We start from the raw sequence: 21,061 nt of genomic DNA on the forward strand, positions 1-21,061 counted from the left end.
TAGTTCATAGTTTGGTGGGATTGGAATGGAGGAAAGGCAATCCAGACCTGACGCTGGGTAGGAAAATAAATAACTTTTTTTGGGATAAAAGGAACTTTCCCTATTTAAAAAAAAAAATTATTTATTGGTTATTTTTCAGGTAGCTACACGGAAAGCATATGGAACTGCACTGTCAAAGTTGGGTCATGGCAATAAGCATGTGATTGCTTTAGATGGTGATACGAAGAATTCCACCTTTTCAGAGCTGTTCAAGAAAGAACATCCTACACGTTTTGTTGAATGTTTCATTGCAGAGCAGAACATGGTAACTTCTAATATTTATTTTGTGCATGAAAATAAAACTAAAAGTAAGGATAAATAGTGGCTTATGATAAAATTGAGACTGATTGCTGCTTTCTAGGATAGTTTCTTATTTTCATCTCTCTGTTTCTGTACCAGCCAACTCTGTTTGCTCCTGCGTTGCCACCCAAATAATCTTAGCTATTTGCTATTTTTTTTCTTGCTAGAGTGTTTACACTGTAGCAAGAAATCACTTGTGATTGTTTATAGTGTGAACATTTGTATAATGAGGATAAGGGGTTCTGTGGGAGAGATCGAGAATCCCGGATGGTCTGTTGCCTCCCTGGTGCCAGGGTCCACAATATCTCAGATCAAGTCCTCAGTATTCTCAGGAGGGAGGGTGAGCAGCCAGATGTCACGGTCCATGTAGGGACCAATGACATGGATAGGAAGGAGGAGGATCTCTTTTCTGCAAAGAGATTATAGGGAGTTAGGTGCAAAGTTAAAGGCCAGGACCTCCAGGGTTGTAATCTCAGGATTGCTACCTGTGCCACGTGCTAGTGAGGCTAGAAATAGGAAAATAATGCAGCTAAATACGTGGCTAAGGAGATGGTGCAGGAGGGGGGGCTTCATGTTTCTAGACAATTGAGCTTTGTTCCAGGGAAGGTGGGACCTGTTCTGACGGGACAGTTTGCACCTGAAGTGGAGGAGGACTAACATCCTTGTAGGTAGGTTTGCTCGCTCTGCTCAGGGGGGTTTAAACTAGATTTGCAGGGGGAGGGGAACCAGAGTGTTAGAGCCGATAGTGAGGTGGAGGAGGATAAAGGTCATGCTAGGACTGCATGTATAGACCGTAATCAAAGGTTTGTACGTGATAGAAATGTTTTCAGGTACATCTATTTCAGTGCAAGGAGTATTGTAGGTAAGGCAGATGAGCTTAGGGCATGGTTTGACACGTGGGATTACACATTATTGCTATTAGTGAGACTTGGTTGCGGGGGGGGGGCAGGACTGGCAGCTTAATGTTCCGGGGTTCTGTTATTTCAGAAGTGACAGAGGGGGAGGGAGGAAAAGGGGAGGAGTGGCATTACTAGTCAGGGAGAATATCACAGCTGTGCGTAGACAGGACAGCCTGGAGGGCTTGTCTACAGAGGCCATATGGGTGGAGCTGAGGAACGGGAAAGGTGTGACCACACTAATAGGGTTGTATTATAGACCGCCCAATAGTCAGAGAGAATTGGAGGAGTAAATCTGTAGAGAGATAGCAGACCGATGTAAGAAACAAAGTTATAATAGTTGGGAAATTTAACTTTCCACATATTGACTGAGACTCCCACACTGTGAAAGAGTTAGATGGTGTGGAGTTCATCAAATGTGTTCAGGAAAGTTTTCTAAATCAATATATAGAGGTACCAACGAGAGAGGATGCAATACTTGATCTCCTATTATGGAACCAGACAGGTCAGCTGACAAGTATGTGTAGGCAATCATTTTGGGTCCAGTGACCATAATGTCATTAGTTTCAAGTTAATTATGGATAAGGATAGGTCTGGTCCTCGAGTTAAGGTTCTAAATTGGAGAAGGGCCAATTTTGAGGAAATGAGAAAGGATCTAGGAAGAGTGGATTGGGATAAATTTTCTGGCAAAGATGTGTTCAGTATGTGGAAGGTATTCAAAGGCGAAATTTTGAGAGTGCGGAGTTTGCATGTTCCTGCCAGGATTAAAGGCAAAGTTAACAGGCATAGGGAACCTTGGTTTTCAAGGGATAAAGACATGAGGTTGCTTTGGCTGATAATGTGAAGGTAAACCCGAAGGACTTCTACGAGTATATTAAGAGTAAAAGGATAGTAAGGGACAAAACTGGTCCCCCAGATCAGTGGTCCCCAACCTCCGGGCCATGGACCGATACATTTCCGCGAAGAGTGCAGCGGTGGCGGGAACGCACCCAGCACATCTTTAAGAAAAAAAAGCCAAAATAAACAAGCTAATTAATTAGGTGCCACCTGGCACATAAATGTCGGCCCAGATCAGAGGCGATTGCCGATTGCGTCGCCTCTGATCTGGGTCGACGTTTATGTGCCAGGCGGCACCTAATGAATTAGCTTGTTTATTTCGGCTTTTTTCTTAAAGATGTGCTGGGTACGTCCCGGCTACTGCTGCACCCCTGCATGCTTTGCAGCAGTGTATCGGTCCGCGGCCCGGAGGTTGGGGACCACTGCCCTAGAAAATCAAAGTGGTCGTCTATGTGTGGAGCCTCACGAGATGGGGGAGATCTTAAACTTTTTGCATCAGTATTTACTCAGGAAACTGGTATAGCGTATATGGAAGGAAGGGAAACAAGCAGCAGTGTCATGGAACATACAGAGATTAAAGAGGAGGAGGTGCTTGCTGCCTTACAGCGAATAAAGGTAGATAAATCCCCCGGGCCTGACATGATATTTTGTCGGACCTTGAGAGAAACTAGTGCAGAAATTGTAGGGGCCCTGGCAGAAATATTTAAAATGTCCTTAGCCGTGAGTATGGTGCCAGAGGATTGGAGGGTAGCTCATGTTCTGTTGTTTAAAAAAGGCTCCAAAAGTAAACCAGGTAATTACAGACTGGTGAGCCTGATATCAGTAGTAGGTAAATTATTGGAAGGTGTTTTGAGAGATCCGATATACAAGAATTTGGACAGCTAACGGCTGGTTAAGGATAGCCAGCATGGCTTTGTGCGTGGTAGATCGTGTTTAATGAATCTTGCAGAGTTTTTCGAGGAGGTTACCAGGAAAGACGAAGGAAAGGCTGTAGCTGTTGTCTACATGGACTTCAGTAAGGCCTTTGACAAGGTCCCACATGGGAGGTTAGTTCAGAAGGTTGAGACACTAGGTATCCATGGAGAGGTTGTAAACTGGATTCAAAATTGGCTGTGTGGGAGAAGACACAGAGTGGTAGTGGATGAATGCTCATCAGAGTGGAGACCTGTGTCTAGTGGTGTGCGTCAAGGATCTGTGCTGGGACCATTGTTATTTGTTGTCTATATCAATGATTTAGGTAATAATGTGGTAAATTGGATCAGCAAGTTTGCTGATGACACTAAGATTGGAGGCATTGTGGACAGTGAGGAAGGCTTTCAAAGTTTGCAGAGGGATCTGAACCAACTGGAAAAATGGGCCAGAAAATGGCAGATGGAATTTAATGCAGACAAGTGTGAGGTGTTGCATTTTGGAAGGACAAATCAAAGTAGGACATACACAGTAAATAGTAGGGCACTGAGGAGTGCGGAGGAACAAAGAGATCTGGGAGTTCAGGTACATAATTCCCTGAAAGTGGTGGTCACAGGTAGACAGGGTTGTAAAGAAGGCTTTTGGCATCCTGGCATTCATAAATCAAAGTATTGAGTATAGGAGTTGGGATGTTATGGGGAGGTTGTATAAGACATTGGTGAGGCCAAATTTGGAGTATTGTGTACAGTTCTGGTCACCTAACTATAGGAAGGATATCAGTAAGATTGAAAGAGTGCAGAGAAGATTTACTAGGATGTTGCTGGGTCTTCAGGAGTTGAGTTACAGGGAAAGATTGAACAGGTTAGGACATTATTCCTTGGAGCGTAGAAGAATGAGGGGAGATTTGATTGTGGCTTACAAAATTATGAGGGGTATAGACAGAGTAAATGTGAATAAGCTGTTTCCACTTAGATTAGGAGAGATAAATATGAGAGGACATGGCTTTAGGGTGAAAGGGGAAAGGTTTAGGGGGAAACATTAGGGGGAACTTCTTCACTCAGAGAGTGGTGGGAGTGTGGAACGAGCTGCCATCTGACATGGTAAATGCGGGCTCACTCAAGTTTTAAGAATAAATTGGATAGGTAAATGGATGGGAGAGGCCTGGAGGGTTATGGACTGGATGCAGATCAATGGGACTAGCGGAATAATGTTTCAGCACAGACTAGAAGGGTCGAATGGTCTATTTTCTGTGCTGTAGTGTTCTATGGTTCTATAAGATTTTTTTTGGTCACTTACATTTTTTGCCTTATTTTGGCAATCAATGTGTAGAGGGTAGAAAATGAAAGCAAAATGATCTTTAATTTTACAAATGTAATTGTCTAAGTACAGTAGTTACCTTTTCTTTGCAGGTGAGTGTTGGTGTAGGCTGTTGTGCACGGGACAGGACCGTTGTCTTTGCCAGCACTTTTGCGACTTTCTTTTGTCGAGCGCTTGATCAGATTCGTATGGCAGCAATTTCTGAAAGTAATATTAATCTTGTTGGATCCCACTGTGGTATTTCAATTGGTGAGTTTACTCTAAATATTTCTACTAAAATCCCGAATTCATCTGGAGGCTTTGCTTTAATGTCCTTTCCAGCATTCTACCTGCCCTAGGTGTGGGCTTGTATAGGTTTTTCAGTAACTTCTATAAGTGGTTGTACATTACCTATGAGCAAAGAAAGGTATCAGGTGAATTTTCCTTCATCTTGTCCCTACTTTGGAATCCAAACTTGTATTTCCCTCCAAGAGCAGTAGAATATTCTCTAATGCTGCTAATTCTTTTTAGGTGAGGATGGGCCTTCACAAATGGGACTGGAAGATTTGGCTTTGTTTCGTGCCATTCCCTCCTCAACAGTCTTCTATCCAAGTGATGCTGTCTCAACTGAACGGGCAGTGGAACTAGCTGCTAACACCAAGGTATAGGCTGCAAACTTTAATTCAGCACCTTTTAAAACCACAGGGCTCCTAACAGCAGAGCAACTTTTAAACCATCAGTTCGTTCCACAACCTCTCCCCCCAAATGACCACGTAACCCAGTCGTCCTGAGAATAGACAGCAGAATCAATTTGAGGATGACGATTCTTTGAAAATCAAAAGAAAATCTATAGAATTCTGAAAGTCAATTCCAAGGGGACCATTCGCTTATCAGTTATTTTATTCCACTAATCATTCTCCTTTAACTATTGTTCTTTAACCTCGTCACATTCAACATCTGGGAATCCAAATAGTCCTTTCAGACGGAGCAGCAATTCACTTGCATTTCTATCAATCAAGATGTGCCTGGTTGAATGTTCCCACACTGAACAACAACTTCAATTCTTCCCAAATGCTCCTAGTTTCAGTCCTTCTTGGGCTCCTTATCTCAGCACTTGCTGCTATATTGATGACTGTATTAGTGTTGCTTCCAGCACTCATACGGAACTTGAGGTTTATTACTCTTGCTGTCATTTTCCACTTTGCCTTTCTCTCACGTGGTCCATGTTCTGAGTCTTCTCTTTCCTTTATGGACCACTCTGTTCCCTCCAGTGGGCTTAGTGACAAACATTCTTTAAAGTCCTTTGATTTCCATAGTGATTTCAACTATGTTTCCTCCCATCCTGCCTCCTGAACCATTTCCATTTTCCCAAGATAACATTAGCACAATGCAAAATTTGCACATACTCCCCCCCTGTGACCACATGTTCTCTCCTGGATGATCCTGTTTCCTTTTGGATGCCAAAGGCATGCTATTTGTTCAGTTAATTGGCTATTATATATTTTCCTAGCAATTGATAGTGGCAGGAAAATTGGGATGGAATTGGGGATGCAAGAGTTAGAATAGGATAAATGGTTAATTTATGAATTAATAGGATTAATGGCTTGGACTCAGTGGGCCTGTTTCTGTGCTGTATGACCCTCATGTTCCTCCATTTCCATCATATCTTCAGTTCCATTCAGGTGCTTGTGAGATAGCTATCTTAACTACAATAGTCACTGACTGTACCACATTTTTATCCTGCATCTCTGTTCTGAACTCCTGCTCCCGAACGAGCAAAGTTAGAGTTCTGCTGGTCCTCACCTTCCACTCCTCTTCAGTTTATGCTACCTTCAATGAGATTATACCATCAGACAGACTTTCCCCATTCTGAAGGGACCCATTCCTGTGTGACTCCCATACCGATCTCATTCTTAATAGCACTTTCTCAATACACAGCAGGGAGTTTCACACCAATTCTTTTGCCTTATCTGAACTTATCCAGCGGATCAAATAACTCATTCAGGTGATGCGGCAATTTACTTCAGTCAAGTATATTTATTACATCCATTGCTCACAAAATGGTCTCCTCTAATGGAGAAACCAAATGCAGGCTGGGTGACCATTCTATGTTCAATCGCTTTATCATGTTAGTTTTCTATCCCACTTCCATCTCTCTAGCCTCCTTTGCCGTTTCAATGTTGTCCAATGATGCTTGAAGAACAGAACATCTTCAGTCTGTGTACATTGGATGGATATCGATTTTTGGCAATTTCAGGGAACTTGCTTTCTCTGGCCTCCTCCGCTGTAGCTTATCCATCTGTTACTTATAACTGTTTTCCTCCTGTACTAACACTACCTGACTGACTAGGCATTTCCAGCAGTTCTGACATATGTTGTATAGATTTTACATGTCCTTTTTGCTTACTTTGTAACTTAATCTATCATCTAGATGGCTTCATCACCATGGCATTAAAGTCCCCAATCCAATCAAAGGTATTGCCATTGTCTTCTCCATTCCTCCTCCCTCACCTTCTTTGTAACTTGTAAGTAACTTGTTTTCTCTCTTTCCTGAGTTCTGATCAAGTGTCTTCAAACTGAAATGTTAGCTTTTATTCTATTTTTGCTAATGCTGCCTGACCTCCTGAGTGTTCCAGCATTTCTCTGGTCTTTATATTTCCAGAATGACAAGGCCTTGCTTGAAACAATTCCACAGGTCATAAACTAAAGATGTTAACTCTGTTTTTCTTTCTCTACACAGATTTTTAGCATTCTCAAGCATCATTAATGTTTTTTAAGCACTGCGGTATTTGGGAAAAGTTAGCAACTGCATTCTGCTCTGCATTACAGTAATAAATTGTGCGGCTAGATTCACAGGGCAGTAGATTTGCAGCCCAATTAACTGAAAATGATTGAAAGTTATAGTATAAATTTTTCATAAAATTAACATTTGGTTTGATTGTAGACTTGCACAGAAGGGGACTGAGGGAGAGAATGAATCAGCCATGATGGAATGGTGGAGCAGACTCAATGAGCCAAATGGTGGAATTCTGGTCCTGTGTCTTAAGGTCATTTTGTGACCAAAATGCAGTGTTATTTTTGACCAAGACTGATTTATGGCATTTGACCTTGTTTAGAAAAAAATGTGTACTTGTATCATGGTCATAAGATGACTTAAAGTGCTTCACAGTGTGGTTAAATAGTGAATAATCTGTGTTGAAGTTTCAATTAATATTATGTCTTCCTTCCCTAGATGGAGCTGAACCATAATCTTGAATCAGATACAACAGTTTTTCTTCAATGATGTCCAGTACTGGTTCTATTTGGAATATTTTCTGTGGATGTAGCCATATTTTACTTATTAACTGAAATTTTGGTTTCACCTCTAGGGTATCTGCTTCATTCGAACCAGTCGTCCAGAGACTACAATAATTTATAAAAATACTGAAATATTTGAGGTTGGAAAAGCTAAGGTAAGCACGGTAGCAGAAGTTATTCATGAAAACTGATGGAGCGGCTTCTCATTTTATTCTTGTTTGAATGAACATGCCACTCCAGTTGTAGGCAAGCAGGCTTGATTAGCAGTATCTTTTTCTCATGAGAGGATTGGACTCTTTTCGTGGCTTTTAGTTATCCATTTTGATGTTATCTATTTCTTACCCTGTTACAGTTTGTTCCTGGGCTGTACCAACTATATTATCGATAGTATCATTAATTTAGAGAATTCAAGGGCTTATATTAAATATTGTACTTATTGATGATCATGCATCAAGATTTTTTTATATTGTACACGCATCTGTTTTAGTTTAAATAGTTGAGAATTGGTCCCAATCCTGCTGGTGTCATCTTGATGCAAATTAGCCTAGCATTTAAGAGTCATCTCAAGTACAGAATTATCCACAAAACCATGTGAAAATTCAAATACAAGTAGCTGTGCTATAATGTGACAGCAACTCTGAAGATCTGTCCTGGGTCCAACATATTGGTGCAATTCTGAAGATGTTCAATTTATTTGTCATCCAACCATACAAGAATAACCATGAATATAGCCAAATGAAACAGCGTTTTTCAAAGGCCAAGGTACAAAACTCAGTACCAACAGTCATGCACAGCACAAAACAAAACATAGAGCACATATCAGTAAACATAATCACAAAAAATATAGCCCAAATCCCTGAATCCATGAGCGTTGTTGGCAAGAACAAAGCCACAGCAGTCATCAGATGAATGTAATCCAGCGTGTCTTTCATTGAGTGGACACTGGAGATCACTGTCACCAGCATGAACACCGTGCAACATCACCCCTAAGCACTGACTCTGACACCTCTCTCCTGTGCAGCCATGAACAGGCAGCATGTTACAACCAAGGCCAGACAGCTGCCTTGCCTTTGGTCTTGCCAATAAACCAGTGTACTGAACTTGCATGAACATTGATTTCTTCAACTTCCAGTAATTCCATTTCCCGTTCCCATTCCGATATATCTATCCATGGCGTCCTCCACTGTCATGAGGAAGCCACCCTGCCTACCCATTGACTCTGGTGCTCCTCCTCCCTTTTCTTTCTTCTGTGGCCTTCTGTCTCTTTCACCTATCAACTTCCAAGCTCTTTACTTTGTCCCTTTCACCCTTCAGGTTTCACCTATCACCTTGTGTTTCTCTCTCTCCTTTTCCACCCCCCCCCCCCAAAAACCATCTTTTAAATCTACTCCTCATCTTTTTTTCTCCAGTCCTGCTGAAGGGTTTCGACCCAAAACGTCAACAGTACTCTTTTCCATAGATGCTGTCAAGCCTGCTGAGTTCCTCCAGCATTTTGTGTGTGCTGTTTGAATTTCCAGCGTCTTCAGATTTTCTCTTGTTTTCAGCATTCCACAATATCAATGTCCAACAGGGTCTTGGGATCACAAGAAAAATGTCTAAGACAATCACTTGCTCTAAGACTGCACACTGCCTTCACGCACAGACTCCAACACTCATCTGTAGCAGGCAGCAACAAGGTCAGTACAGACACGAAAAAATTTGCAGATGCTAGAAATGCAAGGCAAAATGCTGGAGGAACTCAGCAAGTCAGCTAGCATCTATGGAAATGAATATGCAGTCACATTCCGGACCAAGACCCTTCATCAAGGGCTGCATGGGGTCCAGCTCTTCTAACAAGCTCCTCACTGATGGAATAAACCTGCAGTACTCCCATCTATCATTTCTCTGTCCATATCTGCAACTAGGCTATCTCTCACTCAGTCATCTATGCTATCCACACCACCAATATTTGTATCGCCTGCAAATTTATTAACCGACCCATACACATTTTCATCCAGGTGATTTAGAAACATACCAGACAACAGAGGTCCCATTTCAAATTCTTGCAGATTTCTACAAATCACAGACTTCCAGCTTGAATAATTCTATTCAACCATCACTCTGTCTTCCATGGGCAGGGCACTTCTGAATCCAAACATTGATCCCATGTATCTTAATTTTCTGTATGAGCCTCCCATGAGGGACCTTTGTCAAATGCCTTACTATCCATGTAGGCAACATCCACAGGTTTACATTCATCATTCGCCCTCATCACCTCATCAAACTCAATCAAATTAGTAAGACACAACTGTCACCCGCACAATGCCATGCTGGCTCTCCCGAATTAAGCCATGGTTTTCCAAGTGCTTATAAATCCTATTGTTAAGATTTCTTTCCAGTAATATCCCCATTTCCTTGAATAATGGAACCGCTACTCACCTGTCCTCCTGGACTTCGCCTGTGGCCAGAAAAGATACCAAAGGTATTGGTCAAGGCCTCAGCAATCTCTTGTGCCTCTCAGTATCCTGAGTATATTCCATCAGGCCCTGGGAACTTGCCCACCTTAATGCTCTTTAAGAGAACCAACACAACTTCCTCCTTTACTTCAAAATGCCCTAGTATATTAATACTCTGGCACTGGCCTCCCTATCCACGTCCTTTTCCTTGGTAAGTAATGATGTAAAATATTTATTAAAGGCCTCAACTACATCCTCCGCATCCAGGCCAATGTTCTCCCTTTATCCTTGAGTGGTCCTCTCCTTTCCCTAATTATTCCTCTTGCTCCTAATGTAAATACAGAATGCCGTGGGATTCTCTTTACTCCTACTTGCCAAGGATTTTTCATGGCCCCTCCTGGCTTTCCTAATTCCTTTCTTGAGTTCTTTTCTGGCTGCATTATAATCCTCGAGCAACATACATCAAAGTTGCTGGTGAACGCAGCAGGCCAAGCAGCATCTATAGGAAGAGGCGCAGTCGACGTTTCAGGCCGAGACCCTTCGTCAGGACTAACTGAAGGAGCTTCCTTCAGTTAGTCCTGACGAAGGGTCTCGGCCTGAAACGTCGACTGCGCCTCTTCCTATAGATGCTGCTTGGCCTGCTGCGTTCACCAGCAACTTTGGTGTATGTTGCTTGAATTTCCAGCATCTGCAGAATTCCTGTTGTTTGCGTTATAATCCTCGAGCTCTGTTTGATTCTAGCTCCCTAAGCTTTACATACCTTTTCTTGACTAAATTGATCACCTCTCATGGCATCCAAGGTTCTCTTACCTTGTCATCTTTGTCCTTCCTTTTGACCCAGAACATTCTTTCCTATACTCTGTGCAGTTGGCCTTTAAACATCCTCCGCATGTCAAATATAGACTTGCCCAAAAGACAAATTGTTCCCAGTTAATGCTCCGTAGTTTCTGCCTCATAGTTTGCCTTGCTCCAATTTACTTCCACAAGGTCCCTGTGACAATGGGATGGATCGCTGTGGCTTGTGGCTCCCTCTCCCCATACTTACCTTTATCTGTAGCTACCTTAAAGCTTGAGCTGTGGTCACTGTTCTCTCACTGCTCACCCAGGGAAAAGTCAATCACATGGCTAGGCTCATTACCCAACATCGGATCCAGTAGACCCCCTTCTCTTTTTGGACTATCTATAATTTGATTTAAGAAATTCTGCCCCATCTAAACAATTTGCACTAAGAATATCTCAGTTTATATTAGAGAAGTTGAAGTCCCCATGACGACAACCCTATTGTTTTTGCATCTTTCCTTAATCTGTTTGTATATCTGTTCCTCAATGTCAGGATGGCTATTAGGGGTCTGTAGTACAATCCCGTCAGTGATTCTGCCCTTCCTGTTTTCTAGTTTTACTCACAGACTCAGTAGATGAGCCTTCCATTATGACCCTCTGAGTGCAGCTATGTTGTTGTCCTGGATTACTAGTGCAACGTGCAATTTTACTCTGCCCCCCCCCCCCCCCCCCGCCCCCGGAGTTGTACTTCCCTCTGTCTTTCTAAAACATTGAAATCCTGGAAAATTAAGCACCCATTTCTGTCCCTCTCTCAACTGATCATAACATCATAATTCCATGTACTGATCCATGCTCTAAATTCATCAGCTTAAACCGTACTATTCTTAGTATTAAAATACATACACCAAACCGTTCATCCCATTGTATCTCGCAAACATGAGGAAATCTGCAGATGCTGGAAATTCAAGCAACACACAAAATGCTGGTGGAACGCAGAAGGCCAGGCAGCATCTATAGGAAGAAGTACAGTCGATATTTTGGACCAAGACCCTTCGTCAGGACTAACTGAAGGAAGAGATAGTAAGAGATTTGAAAGAGGGAGGGGGAGGGATGAAGCTAGGAGCTGGAAAATTGATTGGCAAAAGGGGTACAAAGCTGGAGAAGGGAGAGGATCATGGGATGGGAGGCCGAGGGGGAAAGGGGGAGGGGAACAAGAGCAGGCAAGGAGTTATTGTGAGAGGGAAAGAGAGAAAAAAGGGAAAAAATAATAAATAAGGGGTGGGTTAAGAAGGGGAGGAGGGGCATTAATGAAAGTTAGAGAAGTGAATGTTCATGCCATCACGTTGGAGGCTACCCAGATGGAATGTAAGGTATTGTTCTTCCACCCTGAGTGTGGCTTCATCTTGACAGTAGAGGAGGGCATGGATAGACATATCAAAATGGAAATGGGACGTGGAATTAAAATGTGTGGCCACTGGAAGATCCTGCTTTCTCTGGCGGACAGAACATAGGTGTTCAGCGAAACGGTCTCACAGTCTGCGTCGGGTGTCACCAATATATAGAAGGCTGCACCGGGAGCACCTGACACAGCATATCACACCGGCTGACTCACAGGTGAAGTGTCACCTCACCTGGATGAATTGTCTGGAGCCCTGAATGGTGGTGAGGGAGAAAGTGTAAGGGCACACGTAGCACTTGTTCCGCTTACAAGGATAAGTGCCGGGATGGGGGGGAACGAATGGACAAGGGAGTCACATAGGGAGCGATCCCTGCAGAATAGTGGGGGGGGAGGAGGGAAAGATGTGCTTGGTGGTGAGATCCCATTGGAGGTGGCGAAAGTTATGGAGAATTATATGTTGGACCCGGAGGCTGGTGGAGTGGTAGGTGAGGACAAGGGGAACCCTATCCCTAGTGGGGTGGCAGGAGGATGGGGCGAGAGCAAATGTACGTGAAATGAGAGAGATGCGTTTGAGAGCAGAGTTGATGGTGGAGGAAGGGAAGCCCCTTTCTTTAAAAAGGGAAGATGTCTCCTTCGTCCTGGAATGAAAAGCCTCGTCCTGAGAGCAGATACGGTGAAGACGGAGGAATCACGAGAAGGGGATGGCGTTTTTGCAAGAGACAGGGTGGGAAGAGGAATAGTCCAGGTAGCTGTGAGAGTCCGTAGGCTTATAGTAGACATCAGTAGATAAGCTGTCTCCAGAGATAGAGACAGAAAGATGAAGAAAGAGGAGGGAGGTGTCAGAAATGGACCAGGTAAATTTGAGGGTGGGGTGAAAGTTGAAGGCAAAGTTAGTGAAGTCAACAAGCTCAGCATGCGTGCAGGAAGCAGCACCAATGCAGTCATCGATGTAGCGAAGGAGAAGTGGGGGACGGATACCAGTACAGGCTTGGAATACGGACTGTTCCACAAAGCCAACAAAAAGGTAGGCATAGCTGGGACCCATACGGGTGCCCATGGGTACACCTTTAGTTTGGAGGAAGTGGGAGGAGCCAAAGGAGAAACTATTAAGAGCAAGGACTAATTCCGCTAGATGGAGGAGAGTGGTGGTAGGAAATGGTTAGGTCTGGAATCCAAAAAGAAATGGAGGGCTTTGAGACCTTCCCATTGTATCTGTTACTTTACACCTTCCTGTTTTTACTGGCTTTAGTTCCCATCCCCTTGCCAAACTAGTGCAAACTCTCCCGAGTAGCACAACAAACCTCCCAGCCAGTATATTGATTCTCTTCCACTTCAGGTGCAACCCAACCTTCTTGTACAGATCAACCCTGCCTTAGGAAAGGTTCCAAGAACTTGAACCCCTGCCTCCTGCACCATTTCCTCAACTACTTATTCATCTGTACTATAATTGTATTCCTGCACTGAATCGTATGTGGCACCAGAAGTAACCTAGAGATTCTTATGTTCTTGTGTACCATGGAGGTCCTGCTCTTCAGATGCTTTCCCAACTCTTTGAATTCTCTGTGCAAACCTCTTTTTCCCTTTCTACCTATGCCATTGGTGCCAATGTGCACCACAATCTCTTAACAGCTCACCCAACCCCTTGAGAGTATTCTGCAGCTGCTCTGAAACATCCTAATCCTAGCACTTCGGAGGCCACACACCACCCTGGCATCTCTCTTGTGGCCACAGAGTCTCCTGTCTGTCCCCCTAACTATCGAATTCCCTATCACTATCACTCTGCCTGATTTTTATCCTTCCTTGTGGAGCCTCAGAACTGGCCACAGTGCCAGTGGCCTGGCTGCCACTGCTGCTGTGCCCTAATAGGTCATTCTCTTCCCTCCCTCCCTCCCCCCAGCAGTGTCCAAAGGAATAAACTTGTTATATTCCTTTGGATACTATCCCAATGAGGTAAAAGTTTCATCTGAGGTGATCAGCCTCCATGGTGGTCCTGAGTACATCCAGCTGCAGGTCTTTGACCTTGTCAGTCAGGAGCTGAAGTTGGGTGCATTTCCTGCAGATGTAGTCATCAGGAACACTTCTAGGCACCCTGAAATCCCATATCTCACAGGAGGAGCATGCCACCCCCTTAACCATCCTGCTTATACTGAACTATGGATTTACAGACAAAAATAATTATCTGTTTTAACTTGTGCCTTCTCTCTGAAACTTTGGAGTTTCATCACTCACTTGGGTCACTTACTCATCAGCCTCTTCTCACTGAGCTTGTTAAACCTTTGGCTCCAACTTCTCAAGCTCAAGATCTGCAATCAAAAACAAATGATCACAAATGACTCAGTGCGCTTAGCTTCCATCTGTTCTCGCCAAAACTTGACAACTCTAACACTGGCCCACTCCCAACAATAGACGCTCTGTGTACACTTTGCTCAAGTAAAACTCACTCCCAATGAGACTTGCTGTTTACAAATGGCTCCCACCTTGCAAATATATCGCTGTCACTCGCTACTTCAAAGAATGGCTCACTCCAGACAAGACTTGCTAGTTTCAAAAATTCAAACTTTCTGTATTTTGAAAATATCTGGCATTACAGGATAGCTCGATTCAAGGTGTTTGCTCTAAAAATAGTAATACAGTATATCCAAATTACTAACCTAATCTCCTGTTTATATTGTAGATTTTAACACTTCTATGTCTGCTTAAGGTTCAATAACATTAATTAAAAGAAACTTGTACATTCTGGCAGGTACTGCGGAAGACTGATAAGGATGCGCTCACCATTGTTGCTGCTGGGGTGACAATGCGTGAGGCATTAGCTGCAGCCACTCAACTGGCCGAAGAAGGTAAATATTAAAACTGTTGAACCCACAAGTCCTTTTCTAGAGCAGATCACAGTATATTGTTTTCTATCACAAATAATTACATAACTCTTACAAATTTTATAAATGTGACTGCAGTTCATTTTACATTATGATGGAATTACTCTTATAAGGTTGCACCATCCCTCACATACTAATTCGATAATTTAATGAATAATTTAATAGATATTGAATGAATTGGTGTGTTGTGAATCATGTAGAATTGTGAAACCTCCAATAATGCAGCATTCCTTTTAGTATGACATTCAGATTTTAACCCACGCTATCCTTAGAAAATACAGATAAGGGTTAAAAACGTATTGCCACTGAGCCAAGTATGAGTTTTGTGAACAGAAATGAGCATCACCAGCTTATTCAGATAGTTTCTGCACATTAAAGCATTGTCTTGCAAACATTTAAATGTTTGATTGTGCTTTTCAGAAGATTAAGATTGATGGGAGTTTTTGTTGAGATTTGTATTGTAAATAAAGCAAGGTGAAGGAAAGAAGCTTTAGATTTCAAATGATAAGAATGGAGCTTAAAAGATTAGTGGGGAATCAGTTTTGGTCTCAATAGTTGAATCTGTTAAGGTAAGGCCTGAGGAAAATAGCAAGAACATTGGGAATGGAGAAAATTAAGTATCATAAATGCAAAGGATGCCATGGTAGTGCAGCAGTTAGCACGATGCTGTTAGAGTTCAGGGTGTTGGAGTTCAATTCCAGTGACCTCTATAAGAAAGTTTGTATGTTCTTCCTGTGGTTTTCCTCCCACAGTCCAAAGACTTACCAATGACTAGGTTAATTGGCCATTGTAAAATGTCCTGTGATTAAGCTAGGGTTAAATTGGTAGATGGTGCAGTTCAGTGGGCCAGAAGGGCCTGTTCCATGCTGGATGTCTAAATAAGTAAATAAAATAAAATATAAACACAAGGAAATCTGCAGATGCTGGAAATTCAAGCAAAACACACAAAAAATGCCGGTGAACACAGCAGGCCAGGCAGCATCCATAGGAAGAGGTACAGTCGACGTTTCGGGCCGAGACCCTTTGTCAGGAAGGGTCTCGGCCCGAAACGTCGACTGTACCTCTTCCTATAGATGCTGCCTGGCCTGCTGCGTTCACCAAAATAAAGTATAAAATATTATTTAACTAGAGGCAGTATATTAGAACTGTAGTAGACAAATAATCACTAATATAATTTTCAACAATTTTTAAATAACTGTCAAGATTTAGATGAACAGAAATTAAACATTTTGATAGCTACATAAATGTAGCTTACCTTGAAACTTGTAGGAGTGGGCAATGAAATTAAGGGAATGAATCTTGTTGACATTAAAGATCTCCGTATTTAGAGTTACTCAGTATAGTTTTCTATTTGCTGATTTATATAGCAAGTATTTGGATCCAAGTGTGAGCAAAAATATTCATTCTAGGCTTACTTTCACTCTCACTGAAATAAACATAGCAAGGAACATACATTACAATTTAAAACAAAAAAGTAGGTGCTGGAAATCTGAATTAAAAGTAAATTGGAAAATCACTAATTTGAGTAGCATCTGTGGAGAGAGAAAAATGGTTAATGTTGAAGATCCTTCAGCGTGTGTATGATTGAACTGAATAGCATAATCTCTAAACAAATTTGAAAGCAAACATCAATGTAAATTAGTGATTTTGTGCCATAGGGTGGATGCTGATTGGGGGTGCGAATCAGAAATTTATATTTTGTGTAAATGATATTCCAGCCATTATTTCTTAAGTCGAGCACATTGAGGAAATGGGTGAACTTAAACACAGCTTTAGAATCAAAATAAACAATATATATTGCAATTTTATCCTTTTTGGAAATTGTTGAATGCAAAGAAATTAGTAAAGAGCAATGGTCAGGGCCAAGAATAGAAAATATTATTACGTGCTATTAATGAATGATATCAAGAGTAATACCAAAATATGTTAATATATCTATCCACCAAAGGAACATATAGATTTTTCTCATTTGTAGAGAAATAATGGAAGATATCTAGACAGTTAGGTGGAGAAAGTATGGAATATTTTGGAAGAGGAAAGGTGGCAATGCCAGAGAATACAAGATTTTTGCAGGATGTTATGATGAGATTTACTAATGACGATCTCTGGAAGTGCCAGAGGCTGCAAATGATCAAGCTTTCAAACTATTCACATAAACTTCTCATTTTCTTACCATTTCAGATTATTTTAGAATCTGTACTTGAAATATTTTTTAGCATTGTGTAATAAAATAAACATATTTGCACCTGATGTTCCAGATGTGTTCATTCGAGTGATTGATCCATTTACTATCAAACCGCTTGATGATAAAACAATCGTTGCTTGTACCAAAGGCACCAAAACTAAGCAGATTATCACTGTGGAGGACCACTATTATGAAGGTAAGGTTTTAAAATGCATTTGAGCAGCAAAGGCACATTTGGATGAAATACTTGCTTTGAAACTACTTGCATAATTTGTAAGGTCCAAACATTTTGCATTTTTTTGCAGTTAGATTGAAAGTGGAGAGTTGTGAGTTGCATTTTATCTCTAAATATTGGCACTATCATTGAAGTGTCCTGAACCTAAGATGTCACAATACAAAAAATATAGCTTCTCATTTGCAGATGCATGCAGCTGAAGTCTGTGGGCTGATTTAGTCATAGTCATACTTTATTGATCCCAGGGGGAAATTGGTTTTTGTTACAGTTGCACCATAAATAATAAATAGTAATAGAACCATAAATAGTTAAATAGTAATATGTAAATTATGAAAGAAGTCCAGGACCAGCCTATCGGCACAGGGTGTCTGACCTTCCAAGGGAGGAGTTGTAAAGTTTGATGGCCACAGGCAGGAATGACTTCCTATGACGCTCTGTGCTGCATCTTGGAGGAAGGAGTTTCTGCTTGTAAAACCATGGGAGATCTGATCTGTATTGTATAAATAAGAAGGTTTATTGAGTCAGCATTCCTAGATGAAATATGAAATTCGCCAAAAACATTATTTCACCCCAACTTTAAATACCTCCTCAAAATACACTGAAAAATATTCTTTTATTTCCAATTCCTACTCTTTCTAGGCTGTTTAAGTTTTATTGTTTCTCGTGTTTGCCGTTGGACAATAGTAGGTGTCATGAGCTGAAGGGCTGTTCCTGTACTATGTTCTAATATCCTTTTCAAATTGTGTATTGGACTGTCTGTTTCCTAAGAAAGATGTACAATAAGTGCCATTTCTAGCTGGTCTAGTTGGTCACATACCTTCTTCCTTCCCACCCCCAATCTTTTACAGTCATTGTGTATATCTTTGACTTAGTTAAGCAAGTTCACTAATCCTTGTAGCCATAAGGATAACTATATTTTCTCTTTGGCTGTAGGTGGTCTTGGTGAAGCCGTGGCAGCTGCTGTTGCTTTGGATCCTAATATTAAAGTGCACCGCATGGCAGTGTCTGGTGTACCATTTAGTGCAACATCAGCTGAGCTGTTGGAAAAGTTTGAGATTGATGCAAATGCAATAATGAAAACCGTGAAATGCATCATTGAGAATCAGCAATAGTGCCCACGTTGTGAGTGTGGGATGAATTTTAATACTTTTAAGCGGTTTTTTTTATTAGAAGGTGCTTTATGTATTTCTTGGGTTTACATAATTTTAATCTTTAAAATGAGCTATGAAAGTTAAATTGAAAAATGTTGAAGTAGTTCTTTAGTGATATTTGATGTTTCCAATTGTTTTCCAGCCACTGGAAATGTTTCTGTTCCAGTGCTGAGCTAATAGTCACAAAACATGTTTATTTAATGGTGTGCTGACATTTACAGCCCCATGTGGAAAACCACCCATTTTGTTTCCCCATCTTATGGGCATCTGTGGCTAGAATATATACAGCTCTTAATCAATGCCAGAGACTCCCAACATCTACCCAAACTAGATTTAGATTGAATCAGCTAACTACAATCTCAGCATACTATTTAAGTGTACTGGTTTCAATAGTTCATTCTCTGTCACTAAAACGTTATACTTTCCCTTTATATCCTTGTCCACTTCTGGCTTTCTGTCATTGTAAAGTCACAACATCTTGGTCATTTTCAGACCCTTTAAACCTGTGTTCTCATGCTATCCTTCCTAATGCACTGCATTATCTACTATTTACCCCAAACAGTGCTCATTATCCTATCAGATAAATGTCTTAATCACTCATTAAGCTATCCTTGTCGACTCATCTTGACTTCCTTGTATTTAAATCATTTTGGAGCTTTGCACCTCAACATGGCCATCTAGCTCTAGTCTACATCAATCCCCCAGCTCCTTTTATATCCTTCCTTAATCTGACCTCTAGTGTATTCCTTTTCAATTTACCTTTGGTAACTTGCCCTTCACCTTACATGGCTCAATGCTGTAGAATATCCTGAAACCATCCCTTTTCAGCATCTAAAATAGGGTATTAACATAAATAGCTGTTGTTCCCCTATTAGTTGCTGCTAATGATTACTGGGACCTGATAACTTCATTGAAGTTCAATTAGAACCCTTTCTTCATACTATATATTTTCTCCCCTCACCAGTGCTCAAACAGTGACAGTGTACAGTTAATAGCTAAGTTTGATAATCTTGCAAAATTCTTGCAGTGATAAAATAAACCAAAGTAGCATTGAAAATTGGACTGCTACTGTGACAAACAAGTTGGTTTTGTGCCAGTCGGGTGCATATATAATGCTGCTTTAGATTTTTCTGCTGGGATGTTTTTTTAAAAACTGTTGAAAGAATTTTTAAAACTTTTTAATGTTTAAAAGATTTTTGAATATATAATTTTCAACTTAAGTTCAGAATTAAAGTTACCTTTAGGAAATACTCTGACACAGCAAGATAATAACATTTTTATAAATAGTAAAAATTCTGAAGTTTTCTTGTGGCTGTTGTCAATGAATTCTGTTTCCAGATGTTGGTTTAAATCAAACTATGCTATCAGATGGAAGATATTGTTGGAGTGATTTGGAAGTAGGAAGCTGGCTACTGTACTTCTGCAAATTGGTTTAGAAAAATCTTCAGAATTAGAACAAAAAACATGTTTGCGTTAAAATAAATTTCTACGCTTCTGATGAGTTTGGTTTGTTTATATTTTTGTAATAACTCCTGGCAAAATAGTTTATTGGATGTATTTATGATACTTTCACAGAGTGCTGAACATTTCATACAACTCCAAAGTGCTAATATTTTTTTGTTTTATATTTGGAAGGTGCAATACAGCTCAAAATAATCTGTCTTCTGTCTTCTGCTCAAATATTCCTTCAGAGCACCTTTTGGTAGAATGATATAAGAATCTGTTGCATGTAGAATTGTTCTCAAAGATAGCTCCAACAATGATTCATGGATAACTGTGTGTCAGGGAACAGATCTGATCCTGCAAACACCCACCCCTTTCTTCCTGGGTCTCTCTCAAAGAGTAAAACTAGAGCCTTGACACTGCATGAGAGTCTATACCACACAATTTTAAGATTTAATTGTCTTTCCTGATGGCACCATCTCCTAGGATAGTCTTCAGTGGGGTGGGGTTGTTTCATCTTTCTGTTAATCATTGGTGATTAAGCTTTTTTAACAGGGAGGCATTACAACTGGAATAACTCAAAATTCTGCAGATTTGTCTGGATATTAGAGACTTGGCCATATTTTACTCTAGTGTAACAGGTATGTTTTATCACTAACAGGCACACTAGATGTACTGCATAGGTGGCCTTAAGCATCTGGGGGCCCATTTCAAGAGTTAATGTGGGGCCCTACTCCTGCTTCCCAAAAAAAAAGAAGAAAAGCGAATATTCAAGTTGGTTTGCATCAATAATGGTATAATTTCGGACTTCAACATTGATGCTTTAAGCACTTTCAGCATAATGGACAAGACAGCTCAACATAATCCAAACAATTCTCTTAATTAAAAACTGAAACAATGACATTTTTTGCTTTGGAGTGAGAAGCCTCGCCCTTTTCAGCAACTAGTCTGCATTGAATGGCACTATGTGTTAGGTATCAGCT

General features: G+C 41.1%; 1 protein-coding gene across 1 annotated transcript in view; it reads left to right on the forward strand.

The window, feature by feature from the left end:
• The window catches only part of LOC134356875 (transketolase-like), a 45,231-nt gene extending 25,078 nt beyond the window's left edge, over window positions 1–20,153 (forward strand). The window contains exons 8-14 of the mRNA XM_063068098.1: window positions 140–304; window positions 4,391–4,547; window positions 4,809–4,939; window positions 7,646–7,729; window positions 14,932–15,028; window positions 17,323–17,445; window positions 18,418–20,153. Coding sequence (XP_062924168.1) covers window positions 140–304; window positions 4,391–4,547; window positions 4,809–4,939; window positions 7,646–7,729; window positions 14,932–15,028; window positions 17,323–17,445; window positions 18,418–18,596 — 936 coding nt within the window. The 3' untranslated portion in view covers window positions 18,597–20,153. The remainder of the gene's footprint in view (window positions 1–139; window positions 305–4,390; window positions 4,548–4,808; window positions 4,940–7,645; window positions 7,730–14,931; window positions 15,029–17,322; window positions 17,446–18,417) is intronic.
• Window positions 20,154–21,061: the final 908 nt, after the last annotated feature.

Source organism: Mobula hypostoma, chromosome 15 (genome assembly GCF_963921235.1).
Source record: "Mobula hypostoma chromosome 15, sMobHyp1.1, whole genome shotgun sequence".
Taxonomy (NCBI): Eukaryota; Metazoa; Chordata; class Chondrichthyes; order Myliobatiformes; family Myliobatidae; genus Mobula; species Mobula hypostoma.